This window comes from Anabrus simplex, chromosome 2 (genome assembly GCF_040414725.1).
Source record: "Anabrus simplex isolate iqAnaSimp1 chromosome 2, ASM4041472v1, whole genome shotgun sequence".
Classification (NCBI taxonomy): domain Eukaryota; kingdom Metazoa; phylum Arthropoda; class Insecta; order Orthoptera; family Tettigoniidae; genus Anabrus; species Anabrus simplex.
The window spans coordinates 197,115,709-197,135,756 of NC_090266.1; the positions used below are offsets into that span (position 1 = coordinate 197,115,709).

At 42.9% G+C, this 20,048-nt stretch overlaps 1 protein-coding gene across 5 annotated transcripts in view; it reads left to right on the forward strand.

Moving 5' to 3' along the window:
• Window positions 1-20,048, forward strand: part of twz (BTB/POZ domain-containing protein twz) — a 210,955-nt gene that overhangs the window by 175,905 nt on the left and 15,002 nt on the right. For all 5 annotated transcript variants that reach the window (XM_067138967.2, XM_067138970.2, XM_067138969.2 and 2 more), the window contains exon 3: window positions 17,817-18,022. In XM_067138967.2, coding sequence (XP_066995068.1) covers window positions 17,817-18,022 — 206 coding nt within the window. The remainder of the gene's footprint in view (window positions 1-17,816; window positions 18,023-20,048) is intronic.

Consider the following 20,048-nt stretch of genomic DNA (forward strand, 5'->3'; position numbering starts at 1 on the left):
GGATTAAATGTGAATGTACTGTTCGGAATGGTTAATTTCTAAACCACCGTGCGAGTTGGCCGTGCGGTTAGGAGCGCGCAGCTGTGAGCTCGCATCCGGGAGATAGTGGGTTCGAACTCCAATGTCGGCAGTCCTGAAGATGGTTTTCCGTGGTTTCTCATTTTCACACCGGGCAAATGCTGGGGCTGTACCTTAATTAAGGCCACGGCCGCTTTCTTCCCATTCCTAGGCCTTTCCTATCCCATCGTTGCCATAAGACCTATCTGTGTCGGTGCGACGTAAAGCAACTAGCAGAAAAAAAAATCTAAACCACGAGAGTTTACATGCCATAGGTCACAAAAGATGTTTCAAAATGCTGTCCTGCTTAATATACACGAGTATTGTCCGCCTCCGTAGCGTAACGGTTAGCAATATTAGCTGCCGTCCTCGGGGCCCGGGTTCGATTTCCAGTACTGCCGGAAATTTAAGAATGGCGGGAGGGCTCGTGTGCGGTTCAAACGGTACATGCAGCTCATCTCCATTGGGGGTGTGCCCGAAAAAAGCTGCACCATCTCGGTGCGAGGACAGGAGTTTGTCCGGCTACATGGCTAAATGGGTAGCGAGCTGGCCTTTGGCCTAGGGGGTCCCGTGTTCGATTGCCGGCCGGGTAGGGAATTTTAACCTTAATTGGTTAATTCCAATGGCTTAGGGGTTGGTTGTGTATGTGCAGTTTTCAGCATTAAATTTCATCATAGACGGGAAGGTCGTCTATACGGCGTCAACTTCAAAGACCTGCACCAGGCCTCTTCGGAGGCCACACGCCATTTACACACGAATTTATTATTATTATTATCATCATTATTATACTTTAAGACGTCAGATGAACTTTCAATCAGCTACAATCATGCAAAATAACACGCAGCGTACTGGTCTTTATTTCAGAGGGCCCTGGGTTCGATTCCCTGCCTGGCCGAGGATTTTACTTCACATAGTTAATTCCTCTGGCTCGGGTACTCGGTGTTTTTTGTCGTCTTAAAACATAGTCTATCTTCATCTACATACAACATTACAGTGCCCACCAACACAGAGACATGCAATAGCGAATGCATTCCTCCACATACGGTTAGCGTCTCGAAGGGCATCCGGTCGTAAAATTGGGCTTGATTCACATTAGTCCCGACCTCAGATTTTTGGGAAAAGGTCAGGAATGGATAAGTAACATTGAATAATAACCTTAATATTGTCTGAGTCCGTGGCTGAGTGGCCAGCGTTCTAGTCTTCGGAACGCGACGTATCTGGTTCGATTCCCGGCCGAGTCACGTAGTTTTAACCGTATATCTTATAGTTAATTTCGTATATATCGGGGTCCGGGTGTTTATTCGACAACAACCTTTCTGAAACTGAAACGCAACACTGTTGGGGTAACCGACTGGTGTTTGAATCTCAACTAATACAAGTGGGAGTTCTTAAAATGAAAACTTATATGTCTGTGATACCTTTTCCTCGTAAAAGTGGATTCTTGTGGCTATGGCACCGATGTCAACTACGTGCTTCTTCTCCTCCTTGGCAGATACAGCTCACCCTCATTGGAGTGTCTGAATTTCAAGAACTGGGTGCTCTAATACCCACATAAAATGTTTATAAATATTAAATTCATCTCCGTACGGGAAACGAAGGCACTTGGAGGAGTGGCTTTTCCGAAACCTCGTCTCTAATGCCCGGTTTCCGGAACGTGAGATATCGAACCTATAGCGGTATCCAATGGTTAACTTGTGTTTTTGGCGTTGCGCGAACGTAAGATACATCTATCGGTTCGATAAATCGCTTGCTAACTTAGAGGGCCCTTAGCAGGAGATATCTATTTGTTAACTTGCTGGGCGCGTGCGCAGTACTTCAGTATCAGCAGCTAACATTGTGTTTGTTAAAATTTTCTATGGCTTCCTCATCTTCTTCCGACGAAGAAATTATAGAAATGGTCAACATTCTAGAACGACCACGATTATATCAATATCGGCCTAATGTTCTAATGAAGTATACAGTAGTGCAAATGAATTCAAAGACAGATTGAGGCTAAACAAATTACTGTCATAGGTTTGGTAGAGGTTACAGGCGACAATTTGCGTCCTGTGACAAATAATTTTCCATTGTCCCCTGTTGATCAATGATTAATTATGATACCCTTTAATATTCAATACTACTGAGTCTTATCATATTTGTATCTGTGACTGCATTCGTGTCCATGAAAGCACTGGTACCAGTAACTGAGTGTAACCGATAATTGCACATTTATCGTAGTAGGCCTGCAGTAGGCCTACTTGCATTGGCAGTGAGCATATACTTTTATCGTGGGATTGTTTTTAATTAATGATGTTACATTACAAGGAACTGACAGGTTATATAATTATGTTAATTACCCGATATATATCGTTATGCTGTGATCAAACACTGTTCATATTTTGTAATAACAGGAAAGATATACGGTGTACTTATAAGGCTCAGTGCAAACTGGATTGCGCGTGACATGTGTCACTCGTGTGCATATTTCATTAGAAATCCTCAAACAATGTCAAATTCTTCTGACAGTCCTTAAATACCACGAAACTGACACCCACGTCTGCAAGAACTAGTTGAATACCCATTTCTCGCTGCATGGTAAAGATGGGATAATAGGAGCTGCACAGAAAGCTCAAATGCGATGCATTGCTTGTGCGCATGCGCCTGACAATCTAGGGAACACACCTAATGCACAAAAACAAAGCAGTACGAGGGGTGGCATCTAGTGTGTATTTATGAAACTTGATCAACGAGCTAATAGTTGACAGTTCGATAAGTTAGCTGTTGTTCCACTGTGCAACGCAGCGAAGATTTATCGAGTCGACAGCTCTAACAAAGCAATAGCTATCGGAAAGATATCTCACCATTCCAGAAACCGGGCATAAGTCGGGTAGAGTAGGTAGCTCTGTACCGAGCGGTATTTGCCCATAGGAATTAACCTGGTACTTAGAGAGTGAACCTCAAGTCCATTTGGACACCACCACAGAAATCTCGTTTTTACTTTACAACTTCGTGGTGGAGAATCGAACCCTCGTTTTCCCGGGTTACCCAAGCACACCTTTACAGCCTCGGCTAGACAGCTGCCTGATAGGTCCTATGGCGACGATGGAACAGGAAAGGCCTAGTAATGGGAAGGAAGCGGCCGTGGCCTTAATTAAGGTACAGCCCCAGCATTTGCCTGGTGTGAAAATGGGGAAACCACGGAAAACCATTTTCAGGACTGCCGACAGTGGGGTTCGTATGGGAGCTCACAGCTGCGCTCTCCTAACGGCACGGCCAACTCGCCCGGTCGGTAAATACCAGAAGAGAGATAACTGTCTCTCATCTATCGTTGTTTCCACACCTAGACCATGATCATCATTCCGTCGTGCCCTAGTCCATGATCTTAGTTCTGTAGAAGATATATAGATGATGTCATGTTTCCTTTGTTCTATACGTAAAAGCTAAAATCTCACTCCTTCCAGCCTGTGATGTTCATCCCAGGAAGTGCCGTCGGTCAGGCAGGTGCCTGGACTGGCATGGTGCCCTCGGCATCTGCGGTGGTTTCAGGCGTTTATGGCGCTGAGCTGAAGGGCCCCAGTGCCAGGCAGGTGCGGACACCAGGTCCCACCTGCTCGTCGTCCTCGGGCACTCGGCCAGCCCGGTCAGCGATCTCCCTGCTCCCACGGGCCTTGCTGAAAGCCACATTTATCTATCTCGCGATACACTTCATCAGTTTGTATTCAGATTGTCCGCCACCCTCTAAATTTCAGGTCTCGGTCTAATCTTGAAGTGCAGCTATCATCACACTCATTAAAGGAAGAAATATGTGCACTTGATTGATCTTACTTCTTGTTCTTCAACTAGCCAGGAGGGCCTCTTTTGAACACCGTTTACTTGTATAATCGGCAGACATTACTTCAAGAGCAAGATTCGATCTCAACAATGATATGTGATAATTAATAGCTTGAACTACACCTTACTGACAATGACTTATGGGCGTTAACTGCTCGTCTTGGAGCATCGTACGACAAAATTTCTCTCTCCTTGATCGATGGGCTTACTCTTCTGCTGTCCGGAGGATGACAAGAACTGCTGATAAACAACCACGCACGTGGCTTCGTTAGAATACGTAGCCTTAGACTTTCTTATCGTTGGGGGGGGGGGGGGTACTATCCACCCGGTTTTGATTCTTGACTGGTCCAAGGATTAGAAAACTGGTCTAAAGTATTTTTACAGTTTTGATTTACGTCGTACCGACACAGATAAGTCTTATAGCTACGATGGGATAGAAAAGGCCTAGGAGTGGGAAGGAAGCTGCCGTGGCCTTAATTAAGGTACAGCCCCAGAAATTACCTGGTGTGAAAATGGAAAGCCATGGAAAACCATCTTCAGGGCTGCCGACAGTGGGGTTCGAACCCACTATCTCCCGAATGCAAGCTCACAGCTGCGTGCCCCTAACCGCACGGCCAACTCGCCCGGTGGTCTAAAGATTGCAACAGGTTTCACTCAGCCTAATCTGAAGAGTTTCGTGATATAATAGGCAGCGGACCTGGTCATAAAACCAAGTTATACGACTGAAGAAGTCATCACGCTGACTACATGACATGCTAGTATCCACAGGACGTCTGGCTGGCTAGGAGTCGTCTTGGGAAGCTAAAGTCTACTATTAAGCTGGCATTTAAACATTACAAATCCTGATTTAGGCAGCTTAAATAGGCATTAAAGAGATTAAAATAACCACTGAAAACAGATATTTTAAAAATGTCTATAAACGTGTACTTCTTCTTCTCCTTCAGCGTTTCCTACACTGTAGTGGAGTGGCAGGTTCGAACTGTGATGAACATGTGAACTTGGCTCTGTTTTATTGCCTGATGCCCTTCGTGACACTAACTCTTTGTAGAGGGATGCATTCGGTATTCCGTGTCTCTGTGGTGTTTGGTAGTGTATACATATATGAGGAGGAAAATTACAATCACCGAGTCACCCAATCATAGGAATTAACCACATGTGGTGTCCGGCTCCATGATTAAATGGTTAGCGTGCTGGCCTTTGGTCACAGGGGTCCCGGGTTCTATTCCCGGCAGGGTCGGGAATTTTAACCTTAAATGGTTAATTTCGCTGGCACGGGGGTTGGGTGTATGTGTCGTCCTCATCATCATTTCATCCTCAGCACGACGCGCAGGTCGCCTACGGGTGTCAAATCAGAAGACCTGCATCTGGCGAGCCGAACTTGTCCTGGACACTACCGGCACTAAAAGCCATACGCCATTTCATTTTTTACCAGATGTGGTTAAATGCCCCGCATTCGTCAGGAATTGAACCCAGGACTCTCTAAACCAATGGCTCGACGTTGAACGCAGTCAAAAAGCTGGATGTTGTGTTAACTCTTTTAAACTGAAGTTATCTCCTGGACAATGTTAAAGGGTGTTACTGCAATTTGGAAGTGCCACTTTGTTATTGATCTTTGAATACAGAATAAAACTCTACAGGAACTACTAAAACAACTTACTCTATTGCTACAATAATACTTGTCTGCTGTGTATTTTTCAAGGTTTTCTGGTGTACATTTGAGGAGAGTATGTTCAAAAGGTGCTGTTTCCGCCATTTCATCCACATACAATGCAGTAGCTGAATACTGTAGAATGCCGCGAGCAATCCAAACCAAAAGATGTCAGTTCCTCAAAAGTTGCACCATACCCGATCATGGGTACGTTGCATGTACCTCTTATTATTATACGCATCTTGAATTTGCCACAACTTTCTTATGGTGGAACAGACAATCCTCATTCGTGTCTCGTTTAGGCAGGGTGTTTCTGAATGGAGAAAATGTCCTCTCATACAGCGAATATTGTAAGTGCAGAAAACAAATATCTTACGTTATTTCCTTTTTTTTCAAAAAATAGGAATTTTGTTGCATCGTCATCAGCTACATTAGCATCGTCATCAACGACACCAAATGAGATGTCTACGCAGTGTTCGTCACGTAGCTGTGCGTTTCCATTCGGGAGATAGTGGGTTCGAACACCACTCTCGACAGCCTTGAATATCATTTTCCGTGATTTCCCACATTCACACTAGGAAAATGCTGGGGCTATACCTTAAGTAAGGCCATGGTCACTTCCTTCTCACTTCTAGCCCTTCCCTATCCCATCGGCGCCGCAAGACCTATCTGTGTCGGTTGGACGTAAAATAAATAACAAAAAAAAAAAAAAAACAACTGCAACAACAACAACAACAACAACAACAACAACAACAACAACAAGAGAATTGTTTGATGATAATCCTAAATCTTCAGACAAATAGGTCTCTGCCACTGCTGTGATCTCGGCATTTGCGTGATAACCAAATGGTCCATGGTCGGTTCTCGGCTCCGTTACTATTTTACTGTAACTTAAGACTAATTTGAGGATCTGGAGCGGGATGAGCTCAGCCTTGTGATAACTCTCAAGCATCCTTCGTAGTTTCCTACTTCAACTCTTGGTATCTAATCATCTCTTTTTTTTCTTTTTCTATTTGCTTTACGTCGCACCGACACAGATATGTCTTACGGCGACGATGGGATAGGAAAGGCCTAGGAATTGGAAGGAAGCGGCCGTGGCCTTAATTATGGTACAGCCCCGGCATTTGCCTGATGTGAAAATGGGAAACCACGGAAAACCATCTTCAGGGCTGCCCACACTGGGGTTCGAACCTACCGTCTCCCAAATACTGGATACTGGCCGCACTTAAGCGACTGCAGCTATCGAGCTCGGTCTAATCATCTAATCCACGCCCCAGTTTGTTACAAACACAACAGTGCTGCCACCACAGTCAGATAGATTACACACAGAATAAGTGCACGAAGCTGTTGACCAGGATGCCCCGACCCCATTACGTGAAGCATCTACATTAGTTACAACAAATATGGCTGTTATATCCTAGTTGTGATTTTCTTTCACGTATGCTTGTTATTGTATTTTTGTGGTCCTTTTTTTATTAAACAAACCTAAGCCATCACTGAACAGGTCATGAAGGCCCTTGGAGGAGTGGAAGTTAAAGGCTCTCACGATGCCTTACAGTTATGCACTATGCCAGGCCATTTTATCCCAGGTATTAACCTGGTACTCATTTTTGGTGCAGGCTCAGTGAACCTCAGGGCTAAGTGCCTCTCCAAAAGAGGAACTCTTTTTTAAATGTTCGAATTCTTGACGTCCTGACTCATGTCCTTCCGCAAGAAAGGAGCAAATCTATACCGCTACATTAAGTAGCAAATGAAAATGCATAATGTCGTTTGGACTCCATTTAAAATTCATCCACATTTTATTTTCAGACAACTCTTCCGATTTCTCAACATTTACTTTCTTTCAAGATAGTATTTGCTCAAATTTCTTTAACGTGAGTGTATAAAGTTTGGTAACCGGACAAATACCTCTGTTGAATCGCTTTGTAAACTCCACCAACTTGATGTATCGTACAGATATCGCGAAGCCAGAAGCGAGAGATACAGCAGAGGACCGCTGTTTTATTCTGCATTTCTTTCGACTTACAACTAGAGCGAGAAACGGATTACAGACTTTTAGAATTTACGGCGTAGTTTAATTCTACTTCGTTGCAATTTAAGAACGTTGCGACTGAATTTTGTAACTTCCATATTTCTGAATAGAATTTTCCGAAATTTTCACTGCTAACTAAATGCTTGTAGATCATTGTATATATTAAATGGAATTTCAATTCCACAATTAAATGTATAGCTTTTAATTAATCCTATTATTTAAAAATGCCCCGTAATCAAAACATTCTACGTGCATTAGAATTTGAATATTTCAACACGTACCTTTTTTATGACCTACCCAAGACCACGTTCAGCAATTTTACAGAGAAATAATTCAGATAACTTAAAAAAATCAGCAGTAATAATTTTTAATATATTACATGTCATATTTTATTTCAGTCTGTATTTCTTGCCTCAGTACCTATATTAATTAACTAGCAAGATGCCCGTGCTTCGCTACGGCTATAAGATTAAAGTTATAATTCAAAGTTTTACATTCTGGGGAGTCCACTGTCAGCTGAGCCTGTAAAGTACGTCCTCAGTTCGTACGTCAAACGGTTTGGGGGAATTGAAATGAAATGGCGTATGGCTTTTAGTGCCGGGAGTGTCCGTAGACATGTTCGGCTCGCCAGGTGCAGGTCTTTCGAGTTGACGCCCGTAGGCGACCTGCGAGTCGTGATGAGGATGAAAATGATGATGAAGACAACACATACACCCAGCCCCCGTGCCATTGGAATTAACCAATTAAGGTTAAAATCCCCGACCCGGCCGGGAATCGAACCCGGCACCCTCTGAACCGAAGGCCAGTACGCTGACCGTTCAGCCAACGAGTCGGACTTTGGGGAATTAATTATTTATTTTATAATCTTCCATTCACTAGAACCCCGAACGGAAAAATTTGAATGTTTTAAACCCTATCTGATTTAACATCTAGGACGTAAAAGCGACCAACATGTGAAATTTTGATTTTGTACATTGAACAGTAATGAAGGAATGAATACTTTTTAAGGGGTGAGTGTTTTGAAATATTAACATCTAGGATATAGAAAACCACCCTTCATAAAAAAAAAAGTTATGATCGTGCCTCAAACGGTTTCGGAAGAATGGATATTGTGTTTTTGTGAGTCAACTACCAACTAAACCTCTTAGGGGAGAAATGTTTGAAGTGTACGGTATTTTACACCTAGGACATAAAAGTAGACCCTTCTCGTAAAATTACAACTTTGTACGATAAACGGTTTTGGAGGGTTGAATAATTTAGTTTACACATTACACTTTAGCGGTGGAATGTTTAAAAATATTTCCTATTTCACACCTATGACTGACAGAGCAAATGCAACACCAAGAAGGAGTGGTTCGAAAGGGATGAAAGTTGGGGAAAAAACAGAGACGGCACGGACGAATAATTGATGTTTATTTCAAACCGATATGCAGGTTACACAATGCGCACGGCATCGACTCAGTAGGATGTAGGACCACCGCGAGCGGCGATGCACGCAGAAACACGTCGAGGTACAGAGTCAATAAGAGTGCGGATGGTGTCCTGAGGGATGGTTCTCCATTCTCTGTCAACCATTTGCCACAGTTGGTCGTCCGTACGAGGCTGGGGCAGAGTTTGCAAACGGCGTCCAATGAGATCCCACACGTGTTCGATTGGTGAGAGATCCGGAGAGTACGCTGGCCACGGAAGCATCTGTACACCTCGTAGAGCCTGTTGGGAGATGCGAGCAGTGTGTGGGCGGGCATTATCCTGCTGAAACAGAGCACTGGGTAGCCCCTGAAGGTACGGGAGTGCCACCGGCCGCAGCACATGCTGCACGTAGCGGTGGGCATTTAACGTGCCTTGAATACGCACTAGAGGTGACGTGGAATCATACGCAATAGCGCCCCAAACCATGATGCCGCGTTGTCTAGCGGTAGGGCGCTCCACAGTTACTGCCGGATTTGACCTTTCTCCAAGCCGACGCCACACTCGTCTGCGGTGACTATCACTGACAGAACAGAAGCGTGACTTATCGGAGAACACGACGTTCCGCCATTCCCTCATCCAAGTCGCTCTAGCCCGGCACCATGCCAGGCGTGCACGTCTATGCTGTGGAGTCAATGGTAGTCTTCTGAGCGGACGCCGGGAGTGCAGGCCTCCTTCAACCAATCGACGGGAAATTGTTCTGGTCGATATTGGAACAGCCAGGGTGTCTTGCACATGCTGAAGAATGGCGGTTGACGTGGCGTGCGGGGCTGCCACCGCTTGGCGGCGGATGCGCAGATCCTCGCGTGCTGACGTCACTCGGGCTGCGCCTGGACCCCTCGCACGTGCCACATGTCCCTGCGCCAACCATCTTCGCCACAGGCGCTGCACCGTGGACACATCCCTATGGGTATCGGCTGCGATTTGACGAAGCGACCAACCTGCCCTTCTCAGCCCGATCACCATACCCCTCGTAAAGTCGTCTGTCTGCTGGAAATGCCTCCGTTGACGGCGGCCTGGCATTCTTAGCTATACACGTGTCCTGTGGCACACGACAACACGTTCTACAATGACTGTCGGCTGAGAAATCACGGTACGAAGTGGGCCATTCGCCAACGCCGTGTCCCATTTATCGTTCGCTACGTGCGCAGCACAGCGGCGCATTTCACATCATGAGCATACCTCAGTGACGTCAGTCTACCCTGCAATGGGCATAAAGTTCTGACCACTGCTTCTTGGTGTTGCATTTGCTCTGTCAGTCAGTGTATATACCGCTATTTGGAATTTTGTCTTCGTACGTTAAACCGTTTCGGAGGAAGGAATTAACATATTTGTATTCGGATCTTAACCCCCATTTTGATCTCTGAGGAGTTAAATTTGTTTCAAATCTTGTGTTATTTAACACATTTGACATTTAACTTCATAATTCAAACGCTTTTCATATAAACATATATTTTTGTCATTATTCCTCATACCCCAGTTAAAACCCCTTAGGGGTGGATTGTTTTAAGTCCACTTCTTTGTATCCTCATCGAAAACTCCTTTTATATCCCCCTTAAGTTCATTCTCTCCACACCTCCAACAAAAATGCGTGTTTCTTTATTTTTAAAGGAGATTCCAAATAACAATTTTCACGTCTGTAACATCCTTCGTCTTTTGATAGAAGTATTCTCATGCAAGGAATTAAACTCATTTTTCAATCCATTTACCCACCCTTAATTGGACTTTTCCGAAAGCAAAAGAATACGTGCTTCTTTTTAAAAAGAAGATTCCCTATACAAACTTTCATGTCTGTAACATCTTCAGTTTTTAAGATACAAGTATCCTCATAAAAATAATTCAACACCTCTTTCAGACCTTTTTAATCCCCCGGAGTGGTTTTTTAAAACAAAATTGTGTGCGTTACTTTATAATTAAAGATAGTAGGTTTACCAAAAACAAAAAAAAAGACGCGGTTCTTTATTTTTAAAGGAGATTCCAAATAAAATTTTCATTACTGTAACATTTTCAGTTTTTGAGGTATAAGAATCCTCAAAAAGGTATTCAACCCCTTTCTCGCTTTTTTCACCTCCTTTAGAGGATTTTCCGAAAACAAAAAAATCCTGTTTTCTTATTTTTAAAGGAGATTTACGAATACCAATTTTGACGTCTTTAACATCTTCAGTATCTGATGTATAATTATCCCCATAAAAAATAATTCAACTAAGTTCACTTCTCATCACCCACCCCACCCACTTTAAGTGGATTTTCAGAAAACAAAAAAATACGTGTTCCTTTGTTTGTAAGGAATATTCAAAACACCAATTTTCACATCTGTAATATCGTCAGTTTTGAGATATAAGTGTCCACATAATAAGAATTCAACCACTTTTTCAGTTCTTTTAAAACCGCTCCCCACCTCCACTGAACTGTTTCTTCCGAAAACAAACAAGTACGTGTACGTACTTTTATTTTAAAATGTTAAAAATACCAATATTCTCGTCTGTAACGCGTTAAGTTTTTGATATTATATAGGCCTACTGTATATATGCTCATTTTAGAAATTTACCCCCTTTAACACTTCCCCCTTAAGTGGATTTTCAGAAAACAAATTATGCGTGTTCCTTTACTTTTACAGGAGATTCCAAGTACCAGTTTTCACGTCTGCAACGTGTTACGCTTTGAGATATACCCATTTTAAAGATTCACCACTTTAGTCACTGCTGTTCACCACCCCTTAAGTAGATTTTCCAAAAAACAAAAAAACACATGTTCCTTTATTTTTAAAGTAAATTCCAAATACCAATTTTCACGTCTGTAACATATTCAGTTTTTGAGATATAAGTATTCAACCCCTTTTTCAGTGCTTTTTACACCCCCCCACTGAAGTTTTTTTTCGAAAACAAACAAATACGTGTTACTTTTATTTTTAAAAGAGATTAAAAATACAAATTTTCACTTCTGTAACGTGTAAAGTTTTTGATATATATACTGTATATATACTCATTTTAAAAATTAACCCCTTTTGGCACACTTGTTCACCACCCCTTAAGTAGTTTTTAAAGGCAAAAAATACGTGTTTCTTTTTTCTTAAAGGATATTCCAAATACCAATTTTCATGACTGTAACATATTCAATTTTTGAGACATAAGTATCCACATGAAAGGTGTTCAACCCTTTTTTCACCCCCCTTCACAGGATTTTTAAAACAAAAAATACGTGTTTCTTTATTTTTAAAAGAGATTCCAAATACCAATGTTCATGTCTTTGAACTGTTCAGTGTTCGAGATATAGATGTGCTCATTTTAAAATGTCACCCCCCCCCCCCTTAGAGAAGGAATATACAAAAATCTTCCCTTAGTGAGCACCTACATTGTAATATGAATGTATCCCCAAAATTTCATTTCTTTATGTCCAGTAGTTTTGGCGATGATGAATCAGCCAGTCAGTCAGGAGAAGCGAATATATACTGTATATTATAGATGAAATTTTGTTCTGGAATTTCACTTTTCGGATAAGTTGAAGTATTCTTGAAAAAATTCATTGAATTTAGACAAAATTTGATGCATGTGAAACATTCGGAATATATGAAAAGACACTTTCGAAAAACTTTTATCTATCGGCATTCCGCGTTAAACGTCTGTGCCTTACCGGAAGCATAAAAGTTCTTCTGATTTGTAAGACATGCCTTCCCGTGTTCTCTTAATATCTTCAATTCCTTTGATGTTAGCCACCTGCCCCCAACCCCCGCTCCCAAAAAAAGAAAATTTCGAATTTTTGACCGATTTTTGCCCAATACTCACGATGACGACGTGACAATCCAGTATCTACTGGTTGGGCGGCAGTCGCCTTGGCAAGCCAAGGTCCAAAATGGACTGTACGTTCCTTGGTTTTAAAAATAATTCTTTTTCATGTCTCAGTACCTACATCAGTACGTGGAATTTTGCTCTGGAATTTTACTTTTGAAGTTGAAGCATTCTTGAAATTTTTAAATTGAATTTTGACAAAATTTGATGCACGTGGCAACATTCAAAATATATATAAAGGCACTTTCGAGAAAACTATGGAGAAGCTCTACGAAATATTAGGCACCATAAAATACGATCTGCCATTGTTCAAGCGTTACGGGAGTAAGGCTTTACTGTCTTCGAGGAGGTTCACGGTCTCTCTATTACAGGGAGCGATGATGATGATGATGCTTGTTGTTTAAAGGGGCCTAACATCGAGGTCATCGGCCCCTAATGGTACGAAATGAAATAACAAAAAGGTCAAATACATCCACTGACCAAAATAAAATAAAAATTGTCATGAACAATGATTTGATGGACATGAACCCAACAAAAAGCAACCAACCAAACAAACAAACAAACAAACAAACAAACAAACAAAAAAAACAGTGGATCAGGCTTAAAAAAAGATCGAAAATAATAGTATTACTGACCAAGAGACCACTTATAAAGCACAAGGATGCTTGATGTCTAAAGGGGTGCAAAATCCATGTCTAAGGCCCCACAAAATGGTACATGTCGCGAGTAAAGTAGAACCATGGTATTAGTCATGTCGGGGTACTAATCAAAAGCAGCGAAGACTCACGGTGTTCCACACAAGAAGGTACTACTCACAAGGTTTGCACTTCGTACAGGGAACGCAGACCTATGGTGTTTCTCACACAATGGCGCCACTCATAGCCAACGCAGACCGATAAGGTTCCTCACCTAGGTGTACTAACCACACATCCCGTGGTGTTCCTCACAGAGTGGGTACCAATCACAGCCAACGCAGACCCACGGTGTCGCTCATACAGTGGTACAACTCACAGGCAACGCCCAGACCCGCGGTGTTGCTCACATGGGTACGACGCACGGGTACTGGAAACCCACAGGAGAACCCCCTCCAGCTGCTACTAATCACAAACTTATTTCATACCTAATACAGTGGTACTACTCGCAAGTACAGGCAACCCATGGTGTTCCCCGCGTGATGGTACGATTCAAAATTAGTTTCATGGTTCTAATTCAGTCAGCCCTTGGTCGCCCCTTTTAGTCGCCTCTTACGACAGGCAGGGGATACCGCGGGTGTATTCTATATGTGCGTCCCCCACCCGCAGGGGGTAGATTACAGGGAGCACCCGTCGAATTGACGTGATAGCCTTCAGGACGATCCGACGATCAGATTCGAGATATCCGAAACACAACCCAATGAGGCACATTCTATCAACAAGAATACCGGCTGGATTAATGGTTGGCGTTAGAGGAACAATTCCTCTCTTTTTCTTCCAGGTATGCAAATAATTTTACCTCAATCAGCCATTAATAAAAGAAACTGACTTGAAATATTCCATCCAAATCCTGAAAAACGATATCTCCCAAACTTTTTAATGCAACAACAGACAGTATGTCAAATGTGCAAACCACCTCCTAATTACTTTTAATATTTGTATTGTCTTTTTGTAGGCTTTGTCCTCAGGGGCAACCTCCAGTTGGGGAAGTCGAAATGAATAAATACAAAGTAAATATCTTACTTGATTCTTAGAATGTCCAGCAAAATAGCACGAGGTGGTGTCTATAATTTCCTTCTCTTTGGAGTTTTCTTTTACTTCACACGCAGCCGAGCGACATAAAATTTAATGATTAATTAATAATATAGGTTTTACTTCCCCCTAACTACTTTTACAGTTTTCGGAGACGGCGAGGTTTCGAATTGTCCCACAGCAGTTCTTTAACCTGCCACTATGATGTATTTGTGCACCCTTAAATACCACCAGGTTGAGCCGGGATAGAACCCGTCAATTTAACTATCATAACACCGCGTGACCTATCACTCTGACACATTGATCGTTTCTTGTGTTTTTGCCCATTTTTTTACCTTCTAGGGATTGAATTTTTGAAGAAGGTCTAAAGCCAAATTCAAGGCTCATCAGTTTGATCGTTCCTGAAATATCGTGATGAGTGACATGAGAGGTATTTTGCATTTCCTATGGATACTGTGCATATTGTGCTACCGCCGTTGTTCACACGCCAAGTGATAACTTCCCAACCTGTTGGCCTAGTTTCGCTCCTCAGTGCACACAAATTTGAGACATTTGAGAAAGTGAATGAATATAAGAACATTACACTCTTAGCCATCCTAGAAGTGACTGCCTGGATGACACCAAATCTGTTGGCCACGGTCATGTGGTATAACTACCCTGGGGCTTGAAACGAGGTAATATATTCCTGAAGGTGTCCGGCTCCATGGCTAAATGGTTAGCGCGCTGGCCTTTGGTCACAGGGATCCGGGGTTCGATTCCCGGCAGGGTCGGGAAATTTAACCATCATTGGTTAATTCCGCTGGCACGGGGGCTGGGGTATGTGTCTTCATCATCATTTCATCCTCATCACGTCGCGCAGGTTGCTTACGTACATCAAATCAAAAAGACCTCCACCTGGCGAGTCAGACATGTCCTCGGGCACTCCCGGCACTAAAAGCCATACGCCATTTCATTACATTTCTGAAAGTGATGTGTCTGCATAGGTGCGTCCATAGCCTGATCATCTTCTATTGAGCAATCTTCTGCTTGCAATAGCTCCAGAATTTTGTCCATGTCCATGTTTGTGGTAACATTGTGCCCTATAAAAATCAAGGTTATGTATTTCTTATTTTGAATTCTGGTTTTATTTTGTAATGATTTTATACAATTATTATTATTTATTCATAATATAGTTTTATTTTCATTGAGCCTGCTGTTACCCCAGTATCCATTGAGTTATAACATCGAAGCAGTTTGCTCTTCATATTGCAACTGGGAATTAGCTGATGCCTATACTGCGCCCAGTCCTAAGCCCACACAATTGTGCGTGTACGAAACTCATTAACTAATACTGTCAAATACCGGTACTTATTTTTTGTTTAATTTTTATAATAACTGTTAGGTTCTTCAGTCTGCCGAAAATAATTTTGAATAACTAACTTTATAAACTACCTGAAAAATGAGAACATACGGTAACAGAATTATACAGTGCGTTTGCTTACGGGTGGGACCGGGAGAAACCTCGCTAGCCACGGGCGGGCTTGAGAAGCGCCAGTTAAGGTCGAGTAGGCGGCGGTTGTAAGCCAGCCAGCTGTGCAGTGCGTAAGTAACGTAGTGATTAGCAATGCAACAGGCTAAACGCCCGCTTGAAAAGAGAATTTTTATGTACGATATATATGTAAAAATAGAGTCATGTAGAGAGGTCGCAGACAATTTGCAGGGAAATAATAATAATAAATAATGTTATTTGCTTTACGTCCCACTAACTACTCTTTTACGGTTTTCGGAGACGCCGAGGTGCCGGAATTTTGTCCCGCAGGAGTTCTTTTACGTGCCAGTAAATCTACCGACACGAGGCTGACGTATCTGAGCACCTTCAAATACCACCGGACTGAACCAGGATCGAACCTGCCAAGTTGGGGTCAGAAGGCCAGCGCCTCAACCGTCTGAGCCACTCAGCCCGGCAATTTGCAGGGAAATGCCCGTGTGCTCCAATTCCGAGTAGAGAAACTGTTACACGACTTGTTAACAAACTAAGGACAGGAGGATCGCTAAATGCTTCAATTCGTAAGTGAAAAATTGGTGAAACATCCGTTTTTACTGCCACTAGACTTCTAAAATTAAAACCTTATAGAGTGCATATCATGCATGAATTACGGCCTAGAGACGATTAATTAATTAATTAATGAGTTTTGGTAGCACTGTAATATTTTTTTTTTTTTTTTTTTGCTATTTGCTTTACGTCGCACTGACACAGATAGGTCTTATGGCGACGATGGGATAGGAAATGCCTAGGAGTTGGAAGGAAGCGGCCGTGGCCTTAATTATGGTACAGCCCCGGCATTTGCCTGGTGTGAAAATGGGAAACCACGGAAAACCATCTTCAAGGCTGCCGACAGTGGGACTCGAACCCACGATCTCCCGATTACTGGATACTGGCCGCACTTAAGCGACTGCAGCTATCGAGCTCGGTGCACTGTAATATAGACAGCGAAAGCATACAGATAGCGTTTTCCCGTCCAACAGCGTAGCTAGTGTCTGGCAAGCGATGCTTCGACCTTGACTTGCGCGTCTCAAGCCCGCAAGAGGCTAGTGCCAGGCAAGCAAAGTTACTCCCGGCCCCACCCGTAAGCGAACGCACTGCACCTGAAAAAAAATAAACGACTTAATTAAAATAGAATGACATGTTTCGATCTTGAAAGAACATCATCACTCATCACTCAAAATATTTAGAAATGTATAAATATTTATGTTTATTTCTGTTTAAATTTAAAAAAACTTGAAATTCTGAACTTATCACAATGAAAATCTGATTATGGGCAGTTTTGCTTATATATTAAGGAAAATGTCAGTCTTCTATTTATATGTATTAAGAGTTAAACTTGGGCTATAATGCATATAAGTGAAAAATAACAACGTACTTAATTGGTGAGCCCTTCTGTCCACATTTTAAGAAAAACAGTTGTAAACATTCAATTACTCTTCTAGTGGCAGGAGTAGGAAGCTGAAAAAAGGCAGTCATTGTGCGAAGCTCGCACAAACGAAACAGTGAAACGGCATTTTAACGTGTATACAAATTAAAAACCGAACACGCACAATTGTGCATACAGGGTCTGAAATGGGACTCCGGATGTAACTTTCAGTGTCAAGATTCAAATTTGTAATCTCGAAATAAAGTAACTTCTCAATACTGCTAAGAGCGGGAGCTGATCGTAATGCTGTGTTCAAGGAATTCAACAGGTGTATTGTAGTTCCAGAAGAATTCTTGTTAACGACTGTGTATTTGTATCGGAATGTTTGTTTGCCTGTTCCAGATACCCCGAGTCTCGGCTGGCGAAGCTCTTCAATGGCAGTATTCCGATTGTGCTGGATTCTCTCAAACAACATTACTTCATCGACAGGGATGGTGGGATGTTCCGCCATATTTTAAATTTCATGCGGAACTCCCGATTGCTTATTCCGGACAACTTCGCTGATATCGACCTGTTGCTGGAGGAGGCGCGGTACTTCGACATTGCCCGTAAGTTCTTAGTCACATATATCAATCTCACTCCACCTAGGGTTATTATACGTCCATTTTTTCTAGGACACGTCCTCTTTTTCCGTTAGTGAAAAGGGCGTACGGCCTTGTTTTCCTTTTTTTCTTTCTTAATCCGTTTACCCTCCAGGGTTGGTTTTTCCCTCGGACTCAGCGAGGGATCTCACCTGCAGCGTGAGATATTGGGCCGGGGGATACAACTGGGGAGGATGACCAGTACCTCACCCAGGCGGCCTCACCTCCTATGCTGAACAGGGGCCTTGCGGGGGGATGGGAAGATTGGAAGGGATAGACAAGGAAGAGGGAAGAAAGCGGCCGTGGCCTTAAGTTAGGTACCATCCCGGCATTTGCCTGGAGGAGAAGTGGGAAACCACGGAAAACCACTTCCAGGATGGCTGAAGTGGAAATCAAACCCAGCTCAACTCATTTGACCTCCTGAGGCGGAGTGGACCCCGTTCCAGCCCTCGTACAACTTTTCAAATTTCGTGGTAAAGTCGGGAATCGAACCCGGGCCTGCGGGGGTGGCAGCTAATCACACTAACCACTACACCACAGAGGTGGACTTGTTTTATTTTTCAAATTCAAATGTCTGGAGATAGTGGGTTCGAACCTCAGTGTCGGCAGCCCTGAAGGTGGTTTTCCATGGTTCCCATTTTCACACCAGGAAAATTCTGGGACCCTACCTTAATTACGGCCAATTTTATGCCTTTTAGCATTCAGTCAAGCCTCTGAATTTACTAAACGCCGCCACAATCCTATTTGTAACTATTTCTGTGCCTCGTTTAGTTCTATACCTCTTATCCTCAAACCATTAGAAGCTGAGTCTAAATATCGTTGCCTTGATCTCCTTCTACCTCTCTTACCCTCCATGACCGAGTCCATTATTCTCTTAGGTAACTTCTCCTCCTCCATTCGCCTCACATGACCCCAACACCGAAGCTGGTTAATACTTGATGCTTCATCAGTTGTGTTCATTCCTAACTTGTCCGGCTCCATGCATAAATAGTTAGCGTACTGGACTTTGGTTCACTGGGTCCCGGGTTCGATTCCCGGTCTGGTCGGGGATTTAAATTTTCATTAGTCAATTCCTATGGCTCGGGCTTATGCATTAGATATCATCTTAGGTAGGGCCCCATCCTCACAGACGTGCAGGCCGCCTATACCGTATGTTGTCAACTCGAAAGACCTTGTTTTCCTTTTTTTCTTTCTTAATCCGTTTACCCTCCAGGGTTGGTTTTTCCCTCGGACTCAGCGAGGGATCTCACCTGCAGCGTGAGATATTGGGCCGGGGGATACAACTGGGGAGGATGACCAGTACCTCACCCAGGCGGCCTCACCTCCTATGCTGAACAGGGGCCTTGCGGGGGGATGCGAGGGCCATACGCCATTATTCCTAACTTGTTCTTTATCTCCCCATTCCCAGTACCCTCTTACCATTTTCCGACCTGTTTGTATCTGCGATAATTCTCGCTACTTTCATATCTATTATAACTTATGTATATGCTGAGTCCACCCAGATTCCACTCCTGTAAAGCAAAGTTGGTCTGAAAACAGACTGGTTTAATGATAGATCAGTCGAGGAGCTGACATCCTTCTTACAGAGTACTGTTCATCACAACTGCGAACTCACTATATTAGCTTTCAATAATAATAATAATAATAATAATAATAATAATAATAATAATAATAATAATAATAATAATAATAATAATAATAATAATAATAATAATGTTATTTTGCTTTACGTCCCACTAACTACTTTTACGGTTTTCGGAAACGCCGAGGTGCTGGAAATTTGTCCCGCAGGAGTTCTTTTGCGTGCCAGTAAATCTACCGACACGAGGCTGACGTGTTTGAGCACCTTCAAATACCACCGGAGTGAGCCAGGATCGAACCTGCCAAGTTGGAGTCAGAAGGCCAGCGCCTCAACCGTCTGAGCCACTCAGCCCGGCACATTAGCTTTTAAGACCTATCTATGCCGATGGGACGTAAAGCAACTTGTAAAAAG